This window comes from Ascidiella aspersa, chromosome 7, assembly GCF_963924565.1.
Source record: "Ascidiella aspersa chromosome 7, kaAscAspe10.2, whole genome shotgun sequence".
Classification (NCBI taxonomy): Eukaryota; Metazoa; Chordata; class Ascidiacea; order Phlebobranchia; family Ascidiidae; genus Ascidiella; species Ascidiella aspersa.
In genome coordinates, this window is record NC_139453.1 from 2,119,307 (window position 1) to 2,138,455 (window position 19,149).

Genomic DNA, 19,149 nt, shown 5'->3' on the forward strand with positions numbered 1-19,149 from the left:
TATTTTGGAAATCGTTTAAATTACTTTGTTAGCCGGGAAAATAGCCCCGGGAAATTCCTATGATTATTATTATATATTTTTTCCCATATTTACTTCTCGACAATTTAATTTTAGCTAATGGGATAAGAATTTCTAGACCAGCGCCCAAAATAATAATTGCAACTCAGCTACAAGTAATTAAAAATAACAATTGTTGCTCAGCTTGATTAAAGAAATATTCTTGCAGAATCAATCCTGACGGTATTTTGGTGACTGATGTTAGTTTGAGTTGGAAGCTGTTGATAAAAGGCATTTAATAGAATGAAGGCAATTCTTGGCACTCAAGAGTTCGGTGGACGGCTGAATTTGAAGCTGGCACAAGAAGTTCTGGAAACCTTTATCAAGTAAAGCATGACTTATTTTATAAGCGAAAAGCTGCATGTGGATTTCAGTTCGCTGTAGTGTCTGGTAAGAAAAAAATAGTACTTTTTCTTGTTTAACTAACACTTTACCTGATTGCGCTGATCTAATCAAATTTCTACTAAAATTTGTGCGGCTGAAAATAAAGTACAAACTGAAAACCATTAGTGCGGCGGGAAGATTAGTGTGACTTTAAGAAGCTAATAGTATTTTACTGCGATTTTACATTAGTTGAGTGGCTATGGCCGCGGCTGAACAAACATCAAACTGATTTTCAACTTTATTTTTTCATAGTTCTAAGACAGTGTTGTCCATTGTATTTTTGCCTATGGTACCATAAAAGAAAGTTAAATAGTTTACGGCACCCTTACTAGTTTTTTCACCAAGTGGATTAAAATGTCACACAATAGAAAATACACACATCAGCTGTGCTCCATACAGGGAAATGTTTTTAGAGGTACACAGACCATTGCATAAGGAAGCTTACCAATAAAGAATAAATTAGCAACTTAAAATATCTCTCAGCACCCTTGGGCAATACATTCATGCATTATTGCTAATGGGACCATAGTTGGAAAAATCCAAACCCAAATGTTTTAAAAACAAATATTCAACCCTAAAATCAGGTTCTTTATGGTTAATTTTTTAATTTTAAAAACAACAGTACTGTGTAATTATTATGTTTTAATTCAAAAATGTTAAAATTAGGTATAGCCCTGAAAGCACAGTGGTTGTCGACACTTCTCGTTTGCACGACGATTCTGAGAAGTGCCTGGGTCTGATCAAAGATTCAAAACAAGAGAATGTTCTTCTTTCCACCAAAGCATCTCCTTGGGAAGGCGAGGACTTGTCCTACAATGGTGTCCTCAAACAATTTAATACCAGTCTAAAAAATCTACAGGTTAAAATATTAAATATCTATATTATTTTTTTGTTTCTATGAAGTTTTGTGTTTTTTTAGGTTTTCCTACAGAGATTTAAAGGGGGCTGATGCTTTAAAACATAAAAACTGTCCTGTTTCTTACAGTAAAAACTTGAATAAGTTTAAAGGGTTGCAGACTGAAAAGTTGGATGCCTTAGCATACATAGAGAGTTACCTACCACCGAAATAAGAAAAATGGAAAAATAAGATTATCAGTATTTAATACTGTGAACAATTTTTTGAAATTAGGAACAATTATTAAATGGCTTAGCATTTTTACCTGTTGCTATTAAATGTCCGCCAAATTAAGGCTAAAGTTATGTTTCTTAGAAATAACAATATTATTTTTTTGTATATTATGTAGTCCAGTGCTTTTCAAACTTTTTGCTGGAGTGGAACCCTATGGAAACATTTCACTGGCTCGGGGAACCCCAGTGCAATAATTCCACTGACTCGAGGAACCCCAGTGTAATAAACACACCTCAATTAGCTAAACAATTTGGAAATTGCGGAACCCTTAGGTCCGCCGAACCCTGGTTGAAAACCACTGATGTAGTCAATGTAAATAAAGACAACTCTTTAAAACTAAGACTATAAGGCAGTCCTGCATTTATATCAAGTGCACATTAAGTCCTTGCAGAAGGTTCTCAGAACGTCAACAAATTCAACTTAAGGATTAATAAAATCTAAGCTTGTTTTTGTGTTTGTTTTTGCAGGTATCATCGGTTCACACTTTCTATCTCCATGCTCCCGATTGTCGCCACCCAGTGACTGAATCTTTGCGAGCAGTTGACCAACTTTACCGAGAGGGAAAAATAATAGAGTTTGGACTTTGTAATTACGCAGCATGGCAGGTTGCAGAGGTAAATCATACATTTTAATTCTGTAATTTGTTTTTTCTTTTTTTCTTTGTATTTGTAGTATTTAATATCATATATAATTAGATAAATAAATTGAGTTTAGGTGATTGTGTGGCTCAACAATCATAATTCTTGTCAATTCAGTTTATTCTGTTTCTGATTTATATTTTAAATCTTTTGCCTATTTATTTTATAAAAAAATCTTCAGTAGTTTAAATAGATAAATTGAATTGTTTTTGTTTTTTCAAAATAAATAGAACAGGCTTATTTGTTTAAAAATAGCTGGTCTATATGTTATAGGTTGCATTTTTTTAAACAAGTAAATTAAAAAAAACTACTTTTTAGATTTGCACATTATGTAAGGCAAATTCATGGATTACTCCAACTGTTTATCAAGGTAAATTTTAATTGAATGTGTTCATTTTAAGGCATCATCACGTTTTTTAACATTCATTTAATAAAAATATACACACATATATGTGTACACTGTACAACAACTGTGATCTAACCCTTCTGAAGCCCCATTTTAATCATTGCTAACAGCATCTGTATCATTACTACACTGTAAGCCTTGGTAGACTAATCAAATCAGTCTAACTTGTTGCATGATTGATTGACTTATTCAGTTAGTCTGTTGAAGTGTATAGATTTAATACACACCAATTTCAGATTAAATTTCTTCTATTTTGTCTTTTTAATATTACTTTTGCAAGTTGTTATATTGTTCTGATTTCCAGGAATGTACAATTGCTTGACGCGAATGGTTGAAACCGAACTGATCCCCTGTTTGAAGTACTTTGGCATAAAATTCTACGCTTACAACATTTTGTGTTACGGTCTACTCAGTGGAAAATACAATTTTGATGATATCGAAACTCAGGGAGAAAAAGATGGCAAGTTTTTCTCTGAGCTAAGCTACCGACTAATTAACGCTAAGCGGTAAGTTTTTTCTGTCACTTTGGAACAGGGGTTTTTAAACTGGGGTCCATGGACCCCTTGGGGGAGTCCATAAAGGCCTAATGGAAATATTAGTGTATATTAAAGAAGTAATCAATTTTTAAAATAACTTCAATTAAAATTTAAACGGTTTTGTACTGAATGTAAAGACCATTCCAGTTTCACATACTTTGGACCGAAATTGGCAGATTTCTGAAATCTATTTGTATTGTGACGTCAATCTAAGACGTCATTTTTAAAATTTCTCGCCTATAGTGGTCCACACAAAGCAAAAAAATTAAGGGGGCGTGGTAAAAAAGTTTAAGAACCGCTGCTTTAAAACCTTTTATTGTAGCGAGTCAGTTTTTAAAAACCTACGCGACCCCATTTATTTTTCCATTTGGAAACAATAGAAAATGTGACTCAAAAACACGCCTGGTTCACCCAAGCATATGTCGTTAACTTAATTGTGACTAGCAGATTATTTTACTCCTTACACTGCTAAATTTCAATGGTTGTTTCTTAAAAAAATTGTTTAACAAACAGTTGACCTACTCCAAATAGGTTTAATATTGCTGGCCGTCATATTTTTTTTGCATTCACCTTACTCGACTTTTTTATTAATTACAAATCAAATTTATACTAGAATGAATATGAAAGCCCACACAGAAGAAGCTAGTGTATTTTGAAGTTTTAAACATCTGTATTGCCTTGTTTATTCATTCTATGTCTAACTGCAATCTTCAGCCATTATGCTCCAAAATTTAATTCATGTTTCACGCTTACAATTTACAGTGTACGGACTTCTCTAAATTTGCTACTGTACAAGTCGTACTTAAGACTCTGGTAGAAACCTGTTCCATCCAGTCCTAATACCAACTTTAGCCAAAATAAACCAACTCCTTTGAGTTCGGCTTTACAGCCCTGTTTTAAACTGATATGTACAATAACTTAATCTTTACCAATATTTTTTGTTTAGTTACTGGAGAAAGAGCAATTTCATTGCAATAGAGAAGATCCAAGACGCTCTAACAGAATCTTATGGAAAAAATGTTGTTTCACTTTCAGAGGCAGCTTTAAGGTGATTGAAACATATGAACTAAAAGTTCTGTAACGTATTTTGTGTAAACACTTTAGAATTCCTTGTCAGTGTTGTAAACAAGTCATTTTGAAAATGACTTCGGTTCCAGTCAATCATTTTTCCAAATGACTTGAGCCAAGCCAAGTCAAGTCACATAAGCTGAGTCTTAACAGTGATTTAAGTCCATTTAAGTCAAGTGATTGACTTTTTTACAGAATCAAGTCAGCTTTTTATCGGATGTAAAGACAAATATATTTTGCCAAAAAGTCATCTTCAGTAATTTTTTTTCATGAATATAAAATCATTGATTTACTAGAAGGGCCTTAACAATATTTACTTTAATTTAAAGTCATTCACTTGTAAGTGGGATAAGATATTGTGTTTATAAACAATTAGTTTGTCAAATTTTATGTAGTTATTATTATCATTGTTAAGTATGATTTACATAGAATTTTTTTTCCACTGTGTCTTTGGAAATTATGAATAAAATTAGTAAACGAATAACATTTATATTTTTAGTTTTCAAGAAAATGAACCCTTGTGCGTTGTGCTTATCACTCATTTAATTAGAATTTTTTAGCTAATTTTTTTTCTTGGAAAAAAATACATTTTTTTACAGCCCAAGCACAATTTATCGGACTTTCATTCTATTCTTAACAATAGACAAAATTAGGAATCGGACAACATGGTTGTTTTTAGTTTTTTGACTGAAGAATTGGGTTCAACAGGCGTTGCTATTTAGAAAACAGAAAATTCTTCTTTAACAGCTTAACCGTATTTCATAATTTTTTGTATTTTTTTCTCAACAGGTGGCTTTGTTTCCATTCCCAGTTGGATTCGCAAAAAGGCGATGGCTTGCTCCTTGGCGTTTCATCGCCCAACCAAATCAAACAAAACATGGCCGCTCTAAACGCAGGAAAACTTAGTGACCAAGTGGTTGAAGCATTTGACCAAGGCTGGGCTTTAGGTCAAAAATCTTGCCCAAAATATATGCGATAGTTTTTGCTCCTGCTCATATAGTTGTGTACCTACTTTAAAAAGGCGTGTACCTATTTTAGTGATTAATATTACCTGTTTTATTTGCAGTTACAAACTTATTTGATTTTAGTGGTAGGTTTATGTAAAACCGTTCATATCTCTTCAGGAGTGTAACGCCTTGAGGTTGTGACGTCATATATTGAAACTAGAAGAAGAGTTGCTTGATACGTTCAAAATTTCTGCTTGTTTCTGCATGGCTTCGATTTTGTTCAAAATGAAAAAAAAAGATTTAAAACATTCACAAAAATGTTACAATTGGCTTTAATTCTATCTATTATGTTACGATTAATTTAAAACGTTCATAAAATGCTACCTACTTCTGCATGGGCTTTGATGACATTTTTGTGTTTAAAAATTATTTGCACCTTATACCTATTATGCAAATTGCACCTAGATTTTCCGCTTCAATTGTGATCTTTTTAGACTTTTTATCTTTTACAAAGTTAGTTTTTTTCGTTTTTCCAGCTCCAAACAAATTATTGAATTATTTACTAGTTATCTTTATTACTGTAGTTTTTGTAATTTAACATTTACTTAATACACGCCATAATTTTTTTATTCCCACACACGAGGTGATAATGAAAAACGAACAAAAAACATCAACGACGTTGTAAGCAAAAAATTAATCCTAACAAACAAACAGCGTCTATTCAGCGCTTTTTTTTCAAGTAAAACAGCGCTTTTATTACCTTATGTTGTAACCTGAATGTTTTAACTCTTCAATGTTTACCTTTTTATTTTCTTGCCATTATCGTATCCAGCTGTTCAAAAAACCATTGCGTTTGCTTACTCTATATGCAGTTGTCTGTTTATGCTCCTCTTTACCCGTTCAACTTGCACATTACTTTTTGGAGGTACGTTATATTTAGCCGGAATAAAATGCACTCTTTTACCGCTAGAAGTGTTACTGCTAGATTACTCTGTTGCAATTTTCCTTGCGCGGTGCCACCAACAAAATAATCTTGGGTACTTCGCCTTGCTTAAAGAAATAAAACGATGTTTTTTGTGTTTTTGCGGCCACCTAAATACTTAAGCGTTAGTATAACATTTAATATTTTATGATTTAATTCTCTCAATTAAACTAGTTACACGTGAATAATAAAAACAAAAGCATTAATAAATATCGATTGAAATAGAATTGTTATGTTATAAAATTGTTAAACAACGTTTTAACTTGGGTACACTATGCACGGATCTGTAATGCAGCTTGATAATAAATTGCAAAGTTAAAAATGTCGAGTAGATCGACATCATCTTGATTAAGACGTTTCGATACGAGCTTTATATTTTGTAGGCCGTAGTCTGACTAATGTTTAACTGAAGATGATACAAGTTCGTATCGAAACGTCTTAATCAAGATGATGTCGATCTACTCGACCGCTTTGGCTATGCAGTTTATTATCAAGCTACGTTTTAATTGTCTATTAAATATTGCTTGATTACACCCAGATTATTTTTACCAAGTTTAAAGCCATTAGAACGAACCTTCACCCGACCTCCCTTTGAACGACCAGGAAACTTATTTTTTGATTTGCAGAATCTGATAAGTTCGTAGAAATCGGTGTTCGCATATTTGTTCGAAGCCAGTACAACAGGTGTTTTGCTTAACAAGACGTTTTCTTCGCATATATAGCCTAATTAAAATGAATGTAGGCCTATCCCTAACTAGGCCTACTTTTTAACATTTATCTTAACTATTTATAAGCCTTGTTAACTTTAATCTTATATCTTTTAGGTTTTACCTTTTAAATTACTGAGCAGAGGACGCCATTTGTCTGTGGAGTTGCCAAAAAATCGCGTGGAACACACAAGCAACACAGAAGAGATTCGCGCGAAGCGCGAAAAGAATTTCCGTTTTAGCATTTAGAACAGGCTAAAATCGAATTTGGGGGGTCTTGACAAGATTTGTCAAACTTGCCCTGGTTTTCGCTTAGCCTATGTATTTTATTGAAAATAAGCCGGATCCGGCCCGCGGGCCGTATGTTGCCCAGGTCTGATATAGCAGATGCCACTTGCAAATATCAACGCAGTTAACAGCCAAAGTCGATAGCTAAAAAGGTTCGTTTTTAGGCAGATTACGGGCTTAAGAAGGCCTACACCAAATCCAAATGCTGACCGCAGAGAGATAATAGCGAAAAAAGCTAGTTGGCATGTAACACTTGGATGTGAGTTTAGTTTGCGTATAACAAATAAATGCCCTACAGTCTACACTACCACTTGGCATTGCTCCCGATCCGATATTATCAAATATTTCTGATCATAAAATAACAATTTTTGGCATAATTCTTAAAATATATATGAACAATTAAATATACGTTGATAATGATAATAATACAGTTTTTTTAATTTGCGTAATGAAATTAAACACTCATGTGGCAAAAGGGGATTTCCCACAAAAGTCCCTTTACTTACGCCACGAAAAGAAACAAATTTAACAAAATAAAACCGGTATACTTTTTCACAACTATTTATAGGCAAGAGTAAGTTAAAATTCAGCAAATATTAAACTGGGGTCAGTTTGAAGGTATGGCTGTTTTTTTCAAACGCGAAGCGCCAAGACTAACCACAGCCTTGCAAGAATTTGGCGGAATTTCTCAGCATTATGAACCTCTTATAAACCAGGTAAGCACAGTATTCACCTTGAAAAAGTCTATGTTTTAAAGCAGTCAACAGTTTAAATTATGTATGCATTGGTAAAACTTACTATAATTTAGTTATTTTGCCCAAGCTTTTCTGCAAAAGTTGAAACAGTTTTATTGACATGTGTTTTATTTATTTTTGACAGAACATTTTGCTGGTAATGATCAATTAAAATAATTCATTGTAGTTTTTGTTTCTTTACAACTGCACCCTATGCCAGATCGGAAACTTTAATTATTTCCCTGGATCATTGTTTAAAGGCAGCTTAAAATTGTGTGACTTAAAGTTAGGGCAACTTTGAGTAATCAAATAGTCAAAACTTTTCGACCTGGCCCTAACAATAAAAATGAACTACCTTTTATAGTTTTTTTAAACATTGGTAAATTTTGAAACGCTTGGCAATATCATTCGTGGCAGGACCACACCTACAATTTAAAATGCATAATTTTGCATTCCAGTACATTCACACCAAAAATATTTGATGTGGAATTCTTGCCCAAAACCTCGTCAGTGATGCCACTTGGCGTAAAATATTTACCTACTAAATTTTTAATGAGAAATAGTCCTTTATTGCCATGTATACCGTCCAATTTTGGGTTAGGATTACATTCAAAGAAATGTTTGGCGCCAATCTTTGGCAGCTAAATAGTTTGTAATGCAGTCGAAGTACATTGCACACTTAACTTTTGTAATTTGTTAAGTTGCGGTAAGAATTTAAAACCAGGTATGATATATAGTAGATGGAATGCACACCTGAAAATGTTACACTACCCGCTTGAAAAGTGGACAAAATGTGTCATGAAATGTTGACTGGATTATCTTTTTACAGGACAATGTCCACGAGGGTCTTTATCCAACATGGCCCGAACTTCAAGTAATACTGTGGGAAAATATCATTAACCGACAATCACTTCATAAACTGAAACAAACCATCCGAGCTTTTATGCAAACCACTTCATCAGTTGGTAAGTGCTCTGTTGAATCTATTTAAACAAATGTTAATTTTGTTGGAATATTTTTTAGCAGAGCAGAGACATAGCCAGAATATTTTCCCGGGGACAAACTATAAAAATTGGCGCCCCTCCTCCATGTTTAATCACATTTTCTATTACATTAACATAATATTTTGCTTTACGCGAAAAAAACAAAAACAATTTAAATTTTATAAGAACATTGTATTTAAAGAAATAGCAGCCTCATTTTGGCGCCCCTGGGACATATGTACCCCACTGCCCCCTTAGCTACGCCTCTGGAGCAAAGAGTTATCCAAGTGTTTCTCTACACCAGTGGTTCTTAACCTGGGGTCGATTGAACCCTTGGGGTTCGACATGGAAGCTGTTTCAAGGGTTCGGCGAGAACGTCTTTGGAAGCATAAATGCTGTTATTTCAAGCTAATTTCGAAACTCTTTTATGCGCCAAGGTGTCGTGTAACTAATAAATATGCTGTTGCTACCAGGCATAGTATATTTAAAACAGGTTCCTCTGGCAATATATATTATTTTCTACCAACGTTTCGGCTTACTATCCGGCAAGCCTTCGTCAGTCAGTCCCTGACTGTCACAGTCAGTCCCTGACGAAGGCTTGCCGGATAGTAAGCCGAAACGTTGGTAGAAAATAATATATATTGCCAGAGGAACCTGTGTCATGTAACGTTATAAATTGAAAGTTTGGCCAATTTGACTTATATGAATGCAAGTTTATAATTTGAATATGCCCAGTTTCAGCTGCTAGAAGAAAGAAACAAATACTGAGCTAAAATTTGGGGCTCGACGAAAACTTGCAGAATAACATAGGGGTTCGACAGGTTGCCAAAGGTTAAGAACTCCTGCTCTACAGTTTATATTCATAATTTGGCAACATTAGTTTTTAAGCAAGCTTGACTCTCATATATTCCGCTTAATGGCAAAAATCAATATGCATAGATTTCAACACACTATATATGTCTGTGAATTGAATGCATTTATTTATTATTTTGTTTTTAAATGCCTTTTGCCATTATATTATCTCATTAACCAGGACCATTAAAACCCTTTAAATATTCCCATACTTTGTGCTTTTTGAATCCTATTACATGTGTTAATCAAAGATAATAGATCTAAAAAACAAAAATGTTTTATTTTTGTGTTATGGCTTAAATATGTTTTAATTAAACTTAAATAAACTCTGTTCAATTTCTTAGCTTTATGTAGTCTACTGTGTGTCATTAATAGGTTTATGCAAAAATGCTCACTAAGGTATTACTTAAAACACACCAATGAAAATTACTGCAAAATAACATAGTAGGTTGTTAAAGGTTTTGTTGTATTCACTTGCGAATATAGTCTTCAATAATAGAAGCCGACATTATACAAACTTGAACCCTCCATAAAAAATGCAGATAGAGTTTTACTATAATCTTGCCCTGTTGTAATAGCAAGCAACAAGAACACTTCATATTTTTTTAAACAGAATTTCATTTTTTGTAAACTTTTCTGAGACATGCATTTTTAGAGATCCCAGAGCACCAGTTTTAATCAATTTTCTACAAAAATAAAGTAATGTGAGCAAGTAACAGATAAAAATATTCTATTTTAGTCGGCGATGATGCGGACTCGAACACCAAACACAGCGCTGCTACTTTCCTCTTTTTGAAGTTGTACGACATCGAAGAGATGACGTCACAAATCCAGAAGCAAATAAAGTATTGAAAGCTATTTTCACTAACATTCTATAAGTTACTGAGGAAAAGAAACCTATGTATTGACCTTTTCCTAAGTTTTACCATGGCAACTAAAACTAACAGACAAATGGGAAAACTAAAATAAACCCAGATAGCTGTTTGTATATCTCCCAAATTGCATATTAAAAATTCTTTCTTTACTATTTGTGACTATAGCCAAAGTACAACTAAATATGGTGTGTGAAAACTAGTATATTGACTTAGAAATACTTTAAACTTATCTAAGTTCTTATCAAAACATTAATTTTTTTTCATTATTTTTTTTGTAGATCTTCGTTGGGTACGATTGACATGGGCAAAGTGTCGCAAATTCATAAAAATATTCTTGCCATATTGTCGTTTGTTAAACCAGAAGCAAGTGAGGATATTGCCGCGTTGCTAACATCTTCAGAAAATGCTTCCCAGTTTGGAGAATCGTTAAAAGTATTTATGCATTTTTTTTACTTAAATATTTAATTTGGATGGTTTTTGAGAAGTGTTTAGATCCAAAAATACATTTTGAAATCTTTTAATTGTTGAAAAATTTAAATATTAGCCCTAAAAAAATATTGATAACATTTTCAGTAATAGATTTTAACAATTTTTTTCAGTTTTAAACATTAAAATTTATAAAAAAATATATAATTTAGTTAAACCATAGATAAGATTGTATTTACAGTATATATCCCTGTTTTTGTTTGGTACCAAAACCTGAATTGTTTTTATAAGGTAAAGTGATTGTTAATGTTTTTAATTAGAAAGGCCAGCATTGTGATATTAATAAAAAAATCAAAAGCAAAGAAACAAAATCCTTCAGAACAAACATCTTAATAATTTTTATATTTCTAGCTTTCTCTGGATCTTCCTTTAATAGAAGCGGAGTCTCTTGATATTTCCGATCCTGAAGAAGAAACGTTGGACTTGGGTTCAACGATTATCAACAAGTTCAAGAGCAACCACGACCAGTTCTCAAACTCTGTCCCCCCAAGCACATCCGTGGCTGAAGTTGCCCCAGCAAGTTTTGGAAAACAAACTGGCTTACTCTGGCTGAAACGTGAAATTATGAGGTGTGTATGTGTGTAAGTTGACTGGCAAGAATGATTTTAAGGAATTGTTTAAAAAAATTATACAATGCAAACTATTTTATAAAAGTAAAATAGAATCCTGATTGGGCCAACTGTTTTCGGTAATAGCCTTTCTAAAGGCAACCGCTTTATTTTTATAAGAATTCTGTAATCATTGTTTAATACTACTTCAGCAAGGCTGATCACTGTATTTGCCAATGTTGATTCCATGGCCTACTTCCAATTTTTTTTTTTTTGAAAAACTGATCTTGGTAATAGCTGAAGGCACCTGTTGTTTTATTATTAGTATGTTGTAATCTTTGGTCAGTGCTAATTTAGCAAGGCTGATAACAGTATATATATACACATGTGGATTTCATGGCTCAGTATGTATGTCTGACATTTAATATGAATTGTAATAATGTACCAATGCATTTTGAGGAGGTCTTTTAGAAAAATTCCACTATACAAACTTTAACAGTTTAAAAAAATGCTTTTCATTATGATTATACATTACTAGACAACATGGCAATAAGCCTGTAAAGTGTCAAAACCTACTAGTTGTTATTTAACTAAACACAAATTCTTTGTTAATATCAAGTCATAAAATATGGTATATATTAAAAATATTCGAGTTGTACATAGAAAACTGCCTTTCTGTGTTGAAAATAGTTCATATACATGACTGAACAGTATTTGGGCAGTTTTCACTGCTAAATGTAAATTGGCATTGTTTTTTTTAGCCATTTTAAATCAGACCAATTGACTGAACCAACATTGACCATTTTAAAATCGAACAAAAATGATGCAGAAATTCAAAATGAGGTAATATATTTTGGTAATTTTGTTTTTAAACATAGTTATTGATACCTTAGTACTCAATAAAACATAGCCAAGCACAGATTAATATATTTTTTTTGTGTAACTTTCTTGGCAATCTGTATATACCTTAAAATCTGATGCACATTTTTTGATTTTTGAATGTTTAACACTCTTTAAATTACACTTTTTACTAATTCAGTAATTGAAAAGTTACTTTTTAGCTTTGTGAGCTTCTCGGATTTGAACATTTCGACTTAATCGCTGAAATCCTGAGCAGTAGAGGTTCTCTCTTGCAAGACACCAAGGAATCGAAACCTCGCGGATTCTCACAAAATAAAGGTTTCTGTAAAAACATATTTTAAGGGTTTAAGCAATTAACCACCCTACTTTAGTGTCAACGCTTATTAGGTATTTTTTTAAATGTTTTTTTGAGATAAATTAAAGCAAATGCAACAATAATAACAATTATTCTAATATAAGCAGATATTGAAAGATGCATACACATAGGTATAAGCAGACGTTTTAAGAAGTACTTAAATATATATATTAATATCTGTCTGTTGAAATAGTTTGTAATTTAACTTATTTTTTAGCATCCTACCAGCCAAGGGAGACCAAGCCAAGTTATGGATGCCAAGTTATTGTCCAGGTACATTTTTTAAAATTGTAATAAAAGCTATTTTATTAGTTTGACTTTAAATTAAATCTATTTTTAATTGATTCACCTAAATATGAAGCTATTGTTCATAATTTCACTTAAAATAAGCTATTTTTTTATTGATTTTATTTAAAAAAAATCAGGGGATTAAAAAACTTTTTAGCTTTAGGTATTTTTTAAACTGAAGCTAAAAATTAACGATACATTTATTCAGGCCAGTAATGTTAGTGCTATTTGCTTGGAATAGATGTCTAAATTTTAAATTTTGTGCAATAAAAGGATAATTTTTTATGGGTAATATGAATTGCATTGCACAATATTTATCTTTTTAAAATCTTTTATTACTTACTTTTTACCTAATTTTGTTCAAAAACAACCATGTCCAAAAGTTTGTTGGTTATAATTTAACTGCTTAATTTCAATAAACTGAAAAAAACTTTGAATTTTGACCAGACTGAAGAAGAAAAGCAGTTGGCGAAAGTGATTCGTAAAGAAAGAAAAGCGATGATGAAATATGCGCAGAATGTGAAACAAGAAGAGAATGGAGATGAATTTGATCCGGCATTCCTCAGAGAACAGAGGTTTGTCTGATATAAAAAAAACTCAATTGATTTTCAACTAAGAATAATGAGAGTATTTTTACTCGTTTTTAATAGTTACAGAGGTTTGTTTAGTTGAAGGTTAACTTAAGTATAAAACGTAGCAACCAACGTGAGGCGGATTATTTTATTGTAAAGAAATTTTGATTTTTTGCTTTGCGCTATTATAGGTTAATATTGATTTTTAATGCTGAAAATAACGTTTTGTTATTTGTGAAGAGTATAGAAAAATTTGAAGTAATAAAATCCTCTATTTTCTTTATGTATTAAATTTAGACCTAATTTTCATGCTGTTAGTTGTTTTATGTTTTTGCACAAAAAATACAGTTAAAAACTTTTCATAAATAGTATCGCTATAAATAAAATTGACAATTAAATCCATAAATGTGGTTGTTTGACATCATTGAAGCCCTTGTGATGTCACAGTGGCTTTTAACTTGTTGTTATCATTCAAATGTTTCCCCGCCCAGAAACACTTTTTAGTTAACAGACTTAATTGTGATTTATATTTATCCATTAATGTGCCAAATATGTTTGATATTTATAAAGCCCTTGTGATGTCATAGCCTTATTATTTTTATCATTCAAATTTTCTCAGTTAACAAGCTTAACAAAAAGATTAACTTAAAATAAAATTTGTCAATAATATATATCCATTAATGTGGCAATGTTCGACATATGTGAAATCCTTGTGATGTCACAGTTTTAACTTTTTTTATGATTCAAATGTTTTCTGCCAGGAACGCCTCCCTCTCACTCGCCGCCTCCGCTCCTCTCTTCTCCTCCACTGCTCCTACTTTTTCCTCTCAGGAGCGCTTTCCTCACGTGTACGATGGACAAGCAGAAGCACAGAAGGCAGCTTCGTTTGTCGGTGGAAAACGGGTGAGAATTTGCTGGAACATTTTAGACTTTTTTTCAAAAATTTATCATTAAATAAACGTTTTTTGTTAAAAAATGTTGTCTTTGAAAATTTCCGTAGAAACTATACTATTCTTTGGTGCTAGTAATTTTTGGTCAAAATATGTAAATGCCTGTGCCACCGCTGTTTTTATGCTGCTGTTTAAAAGGGATATTAAAACAGCCTATTGGATAATTTTAGGATTATTAATACGGATGTATAGTAACATAAGTTAATGTTTTCATTGCAAAGCCTTTATCGACAAGAAATACTGTCACAAATTTGGCTTGCTGTTGTTAAAAAATTCTGAGAAACACAACATAAAACACCATTACGAGGCAAAAAAAGAAAAAAACGATAACAATACACCGCGATGTATTTCGCCTCGTGTTCTGTTAAGCTTTTAAATGTTTGACTTCACTATATATTTTTTCGCTAATTAGCAAGTTCGTTGCCCTTATGAAGACTGTCTGAATGGGTGTCGATACGCACATTTTATAAAAAATCTTTTTTCGACGAATAATTTTACATTTGATACAATTCTTGGCAGCATATAACACAAATTATAGGTGCAAGTTTATCTTACGTTAAACATTTTTATTTTCTTAGAGATCCAAGTCTAAAATTAAAAACAAATAATTTTAATTCCAAGTTGGCGTTGCCAGCCGGTTGTACAATGGAGAACAACAAGATGTATGAACAAGTTCGAATCCCGGCTAACAAAGGTTTCCTGGGAGAACCATGGCCTCTTATCCCTATCAGAGATCTAGACGAGGTAAAAAAACATGCTTATTCGGAGTAGCGCACTTATTTTTAACAGGACGGATAATAATGTATTTTACTGTGCTTGGAACATGCCGCTCAGCGGTCGTATATACTTATTTAAACCAAGCCTCTTATTTCCATCAGAGATCTAGACGTAAAATATATTTTTTTAACTCACTTGTTTGTATGGGGAGTCGTATTTTAATTTGTGCTTAAGAGTGCAATTGCGTTTTGTTCCAGTGCGGAACAAACCTATAATTTGGTTACATTTGTGTTGCACACCATACCGTATTATACCGTACGTTAGTAACGCAACGTAATAAAGCGTACTTACGTAATGCTACGTATTGAAACGTAGTTGTGCAACGCATTGTAAGCGTGATATACTGTAGTTAAGACGTACAACGCACTTGCGTTAATTTACGCGTCTAATGCACCTTATTACAAATGACTTGCGTAACGTATCTGAACGATGCAAGTGGTATTGCACTACCTAAATCAGTGATTAACAAGCTGTTTTCCTTATGACACCCGAATCAGCATTTTTGTGCCGCAACGAACCGCAACGTTCCACAACGAACCGTAGCGTACCGCAACGAACCGTAGCGTACCGCAACGAACTGTAGCGTACCGCAACGAACCGTAGCGTACCGCAACGAACCGTAGCGTACCGCAACGAACCGTAGCGTACCGCAACGAACCGTAGCGTACCGCAACGAACTGCATCGTACCGCAACGAACTGCAGCGTACCGCAACGAACCGTAGCGTACCGCAACGAACCGTAGCGTACCGCAACGAACCGTAGCGTACCGCAACGAACCGTAGCGTACCGCAACGAACTGTACCGTACCACAACGAACCGCAACGAACTGTAGCGTACCGCAACGAAACGCAACATACCCCAACAAACTGTGGTATACCGGAACGTACCCCAACAAACTGTGGCGTACCGCAACGAAACGCAACGTGCTACAACGAACTGTAACGTACCAAAACGAACCTTAACGAAACGCAACATACCCCAACAAACTGTGGCGTACCGCAACGAAACGCAACATGCCCCAACAAACTGTGTCGTACCGCAATGAAACGCAACGTGCCACAACGAACCGGAGCGTACCGCAACGAACCGTAGCGTACCGCAACGAACCGTAGCGTACCGCAACGAACTGTACCGTACCGCAACGAACCGTAGCGTACCGCAACGAACTGTACCGTACCACAACGAACCGCAACGAACTGTAGCGTACCGCAACGAAACGCAACATACCCCAACAAACTGTGGTATACCGCAACGTACCCCAACAAACTGTGGCGTACCGCAACGAAACGCAACATGCCCCAACAAACTGTGTCGTACCGCAATGAAACGCAACGTGCCACAACGAACCGGAGCGTACCGCAACGAACCGTAGCGTACCGCAACGAACCGTAGCGTACCGCAACGAACTGTACCGTACCGCAACGAACCGTAGCGTACCGCAACGAACTGTACCGTACCACAACGAACCGCAACGAACTGTAGCGTACCGCAACGAAACGCAACATACCCCAACAAACTGTGGTATACCGCAACGTACCCCAACAAACTGTGGCGTACCGCAACGAAACGCAACGTGCTACAACGAACTGTAGCGTACCAAAACAAACCTTAACGAAACGCAACATACCCCAACAAACTGTGGCATACCGCAACGAAACGCAACATACCCCAACAAACTGTAGCGTACCGCAACGAACTGTAGCGTATCGCAACGAAACGCAACGTACCCCAACGAAACGCAACGTACCCCAACGAAACGCAACGTACCCCAACGAAACGCAACGTACCCCAACAAACTGTGACATACCGCAACGAAAAGCAACGTGCTACAACGAACTGTAGCGTACCAAAACGAACCTTAACGAAACGCAACAGACCCCAACAAACTGTGGCATACCGCAACGAAACGCAACATACCCCAACAAACTGTGGCGTACCGCAAGAAACCGCTACATACCCCAACAAACTGTGGCGTACCGCAAGGAAACGCAACGAACTGTAGAGTACCACATACCCCAACAAACTGTAGCGTACCCCAACAAACTGTGGCGTACCGCAACGAAACGCAACGTGCTACAACAAACTGTGGCGTACCAAAACGAACCTTAACGAAACGCAACATACCCCAACAAACTGTGGCATACCGCAACGAAACGCAACATACCCCAACAAACTGTAGCGTACCGCAACGAACTGTAGCGTACCGCAACGAAACGCAACGTACCCCAACAAACTGTGGCGTACCGCAACGAAACGCAACGTGCTACAACGAACTGTAACGTACCAGAAAACAACATATCCAACAAACATACCGCAACGAAACGCAACGTACCGCCACAAACTCTGGCTTACCGCAACGAAACGCAGCATACCGCAACGAAACGCAACGTACCCCAACAAACTGTGGCGTACCGCAACGAAACGCAACGTGCTACAACGAACTGTAGCGTACCAAAACAAACCTTAACGAAACGCAACATACCCCAACAAACTGTGGCATACCGCAACGAAACGCAACATACCCCAACAAACTGTAGCGTACCGCAACGAACTGTAGCGTATCGCAACGAAACGCAACGTACCCCAACAAACTGTGACATACCGCAACGAAAAGCAACGTGCTACAACGAACTGTAGCGTACCAAAACGAACCTTAACGAAACGCAACAGACCCCAACAAACTGTGGCATACCGCAACGAAACGCAACAGACCCCAACAAACTGTGGCATACCGCAACGAAACGCAACATACCCCAACAAACTGTGGCGTACCGCAAGAAAACGCAACATACCCCAACAAACTGTGTTGTACCGCAACGAAACGTAACGTGCCACAACAAACTGAAGCGTACCGCAACGAACTGTAGCGTGGCAAAACTAACCTTAACGAAACGCAACAGACCCCAACAAACTGTGGCATACCGCAACGAAACGCAACATACCCCAACAAACTGTGGCGTACCGCAAGAAACCGCAACATACCCCAACAAACTGTGGCGTACCGCAAGGAAACGCAACGAACTGTAGAGTACCACATACCCCAACAAACTGTAGCGTACCCCAACAAACTGTGGCGTACCGCAACGAAACGCAACGTGCTACAACGAACTGTAGCGTACCAAAACGAACCTTAACGAAACGCAACATACCCCAACAAACTGTGGCATACCGCAACGAAAGGCAACATACCCCAACAAACTGTGGCGTACCGCAACGAAACGCAACATACCCCAACAAACTGTAGCGTACCGCAACGAACTGTAGCGTACCGCAACGAAACGCAACGTACCCCAACAAACTGTGGCGTACCGCAACGAAACGCAACGTGCTACAACGAACTGTAGCGTACCAAAACCAACCTTAACGAAACGCAACATACCTCAACAAACTGTGGCGTACCGCAACGAAACGCAACGTGCTACAACGAACTGTAGCGTACCAAAACGAACCTTAACGAAACGCAACATACAACAACATACCCCAACAAACTGTGGCGTACCGCAAGGAAACGCAACATACCCCAACAAACTGGGGCGTACCGCAACGAACTTTAGCGTGGCAAAACTAACCTTAACGAAACGCAACGTACCCCCAACAAACTGTGGCGTACCGAAACGAAACGTACCGCAACGAACCGTAGCGTACCGCAACGAACTATAGCGTACCGCAACGAACCGCAACATACCCCAACAAACTGTGGCATTCCGCAACGAACTGAAGCGTGC

The 19,149-nt window shown here is 35.8% G+C and overlaps 2 protein-coding genes across 2 annotated transcripts in view; both read left to right on the forward strand.

The window, feature by feature from the left end:
- Positions 1-232: 232 nt before the first annotated feature.
- Positions 233-5,665, forward strand: LOC146137247 (aflatoxin B1 aldehyde reductase member 2-like). Its single transcript, XM_083393914.1, has 7 exons — positions 233-383; positions 1,108-1,300; positions 2,038-2,184; positions 2,527-2,578; positions 2,919-3,120; positions 4,097-4,198; positions 5,008-5,665. Exons 1-7 carry the CDS (start codon positions 301-303, stop codon positions 5,195-5,197), a joined length of 969 nt encoding a protein of 322 aa, XP_083250040.1. The 5' UTR covers positions 233-300; the 3' UTR covers positions 5,198-5,665.
- A 2,030-nt stretch (positions 5,666-7,695) lies between these two features.
- The window catches only part of LOC146137248 (activating signal cointegrator 1 complex subunit 3-like), a 49,232-nt gene continuing 37,778 nt past the window's right edge, over positions 7,696-19,149 (forward strand). Inside the window, exons 1-11 of the mRNA XM_083394289.1 lie at positions 7,696-7,858; positions 8,706-8,841; positions 10,451-10,556; positions 10,865-11,018; positions 11,424-11,641; positions 12,382-12,463; positions 12,682-12,799; positions 13,054-13,109; positions 13,572-13,699; positions 14,458-14,599; positions 15,268-15,390. Of these exons, the coding sequence (XP_083250415.1) occupies positions 7,763-7,858; positions 8,706-8,841; positions 10,451-10,556; positions 10,865-11,018; positions 11,424-11,641; positions 12,382-12,463; positions 12,682-12,799; positions 13,054-13,109; positions 13,572-13,699; positions 14,458-14,599; positions 15,268-15,390 (1,359 nt within the window). The 5' untranslated portion in view covers positions 7,696-7,762. The remainder of the gene's footprint in view (positions 7,859-8,705; positions 8,842-10,450; positions 10,557-10,864; positions 11,019-11,423; positions 11,642-12,381; positions 12,464-12,681; positions 12,800-13,053; positions 13,110-13,571; positions 13,700-14,457; positions 14,600-15,267; positions 15,391-19,149) is intronic.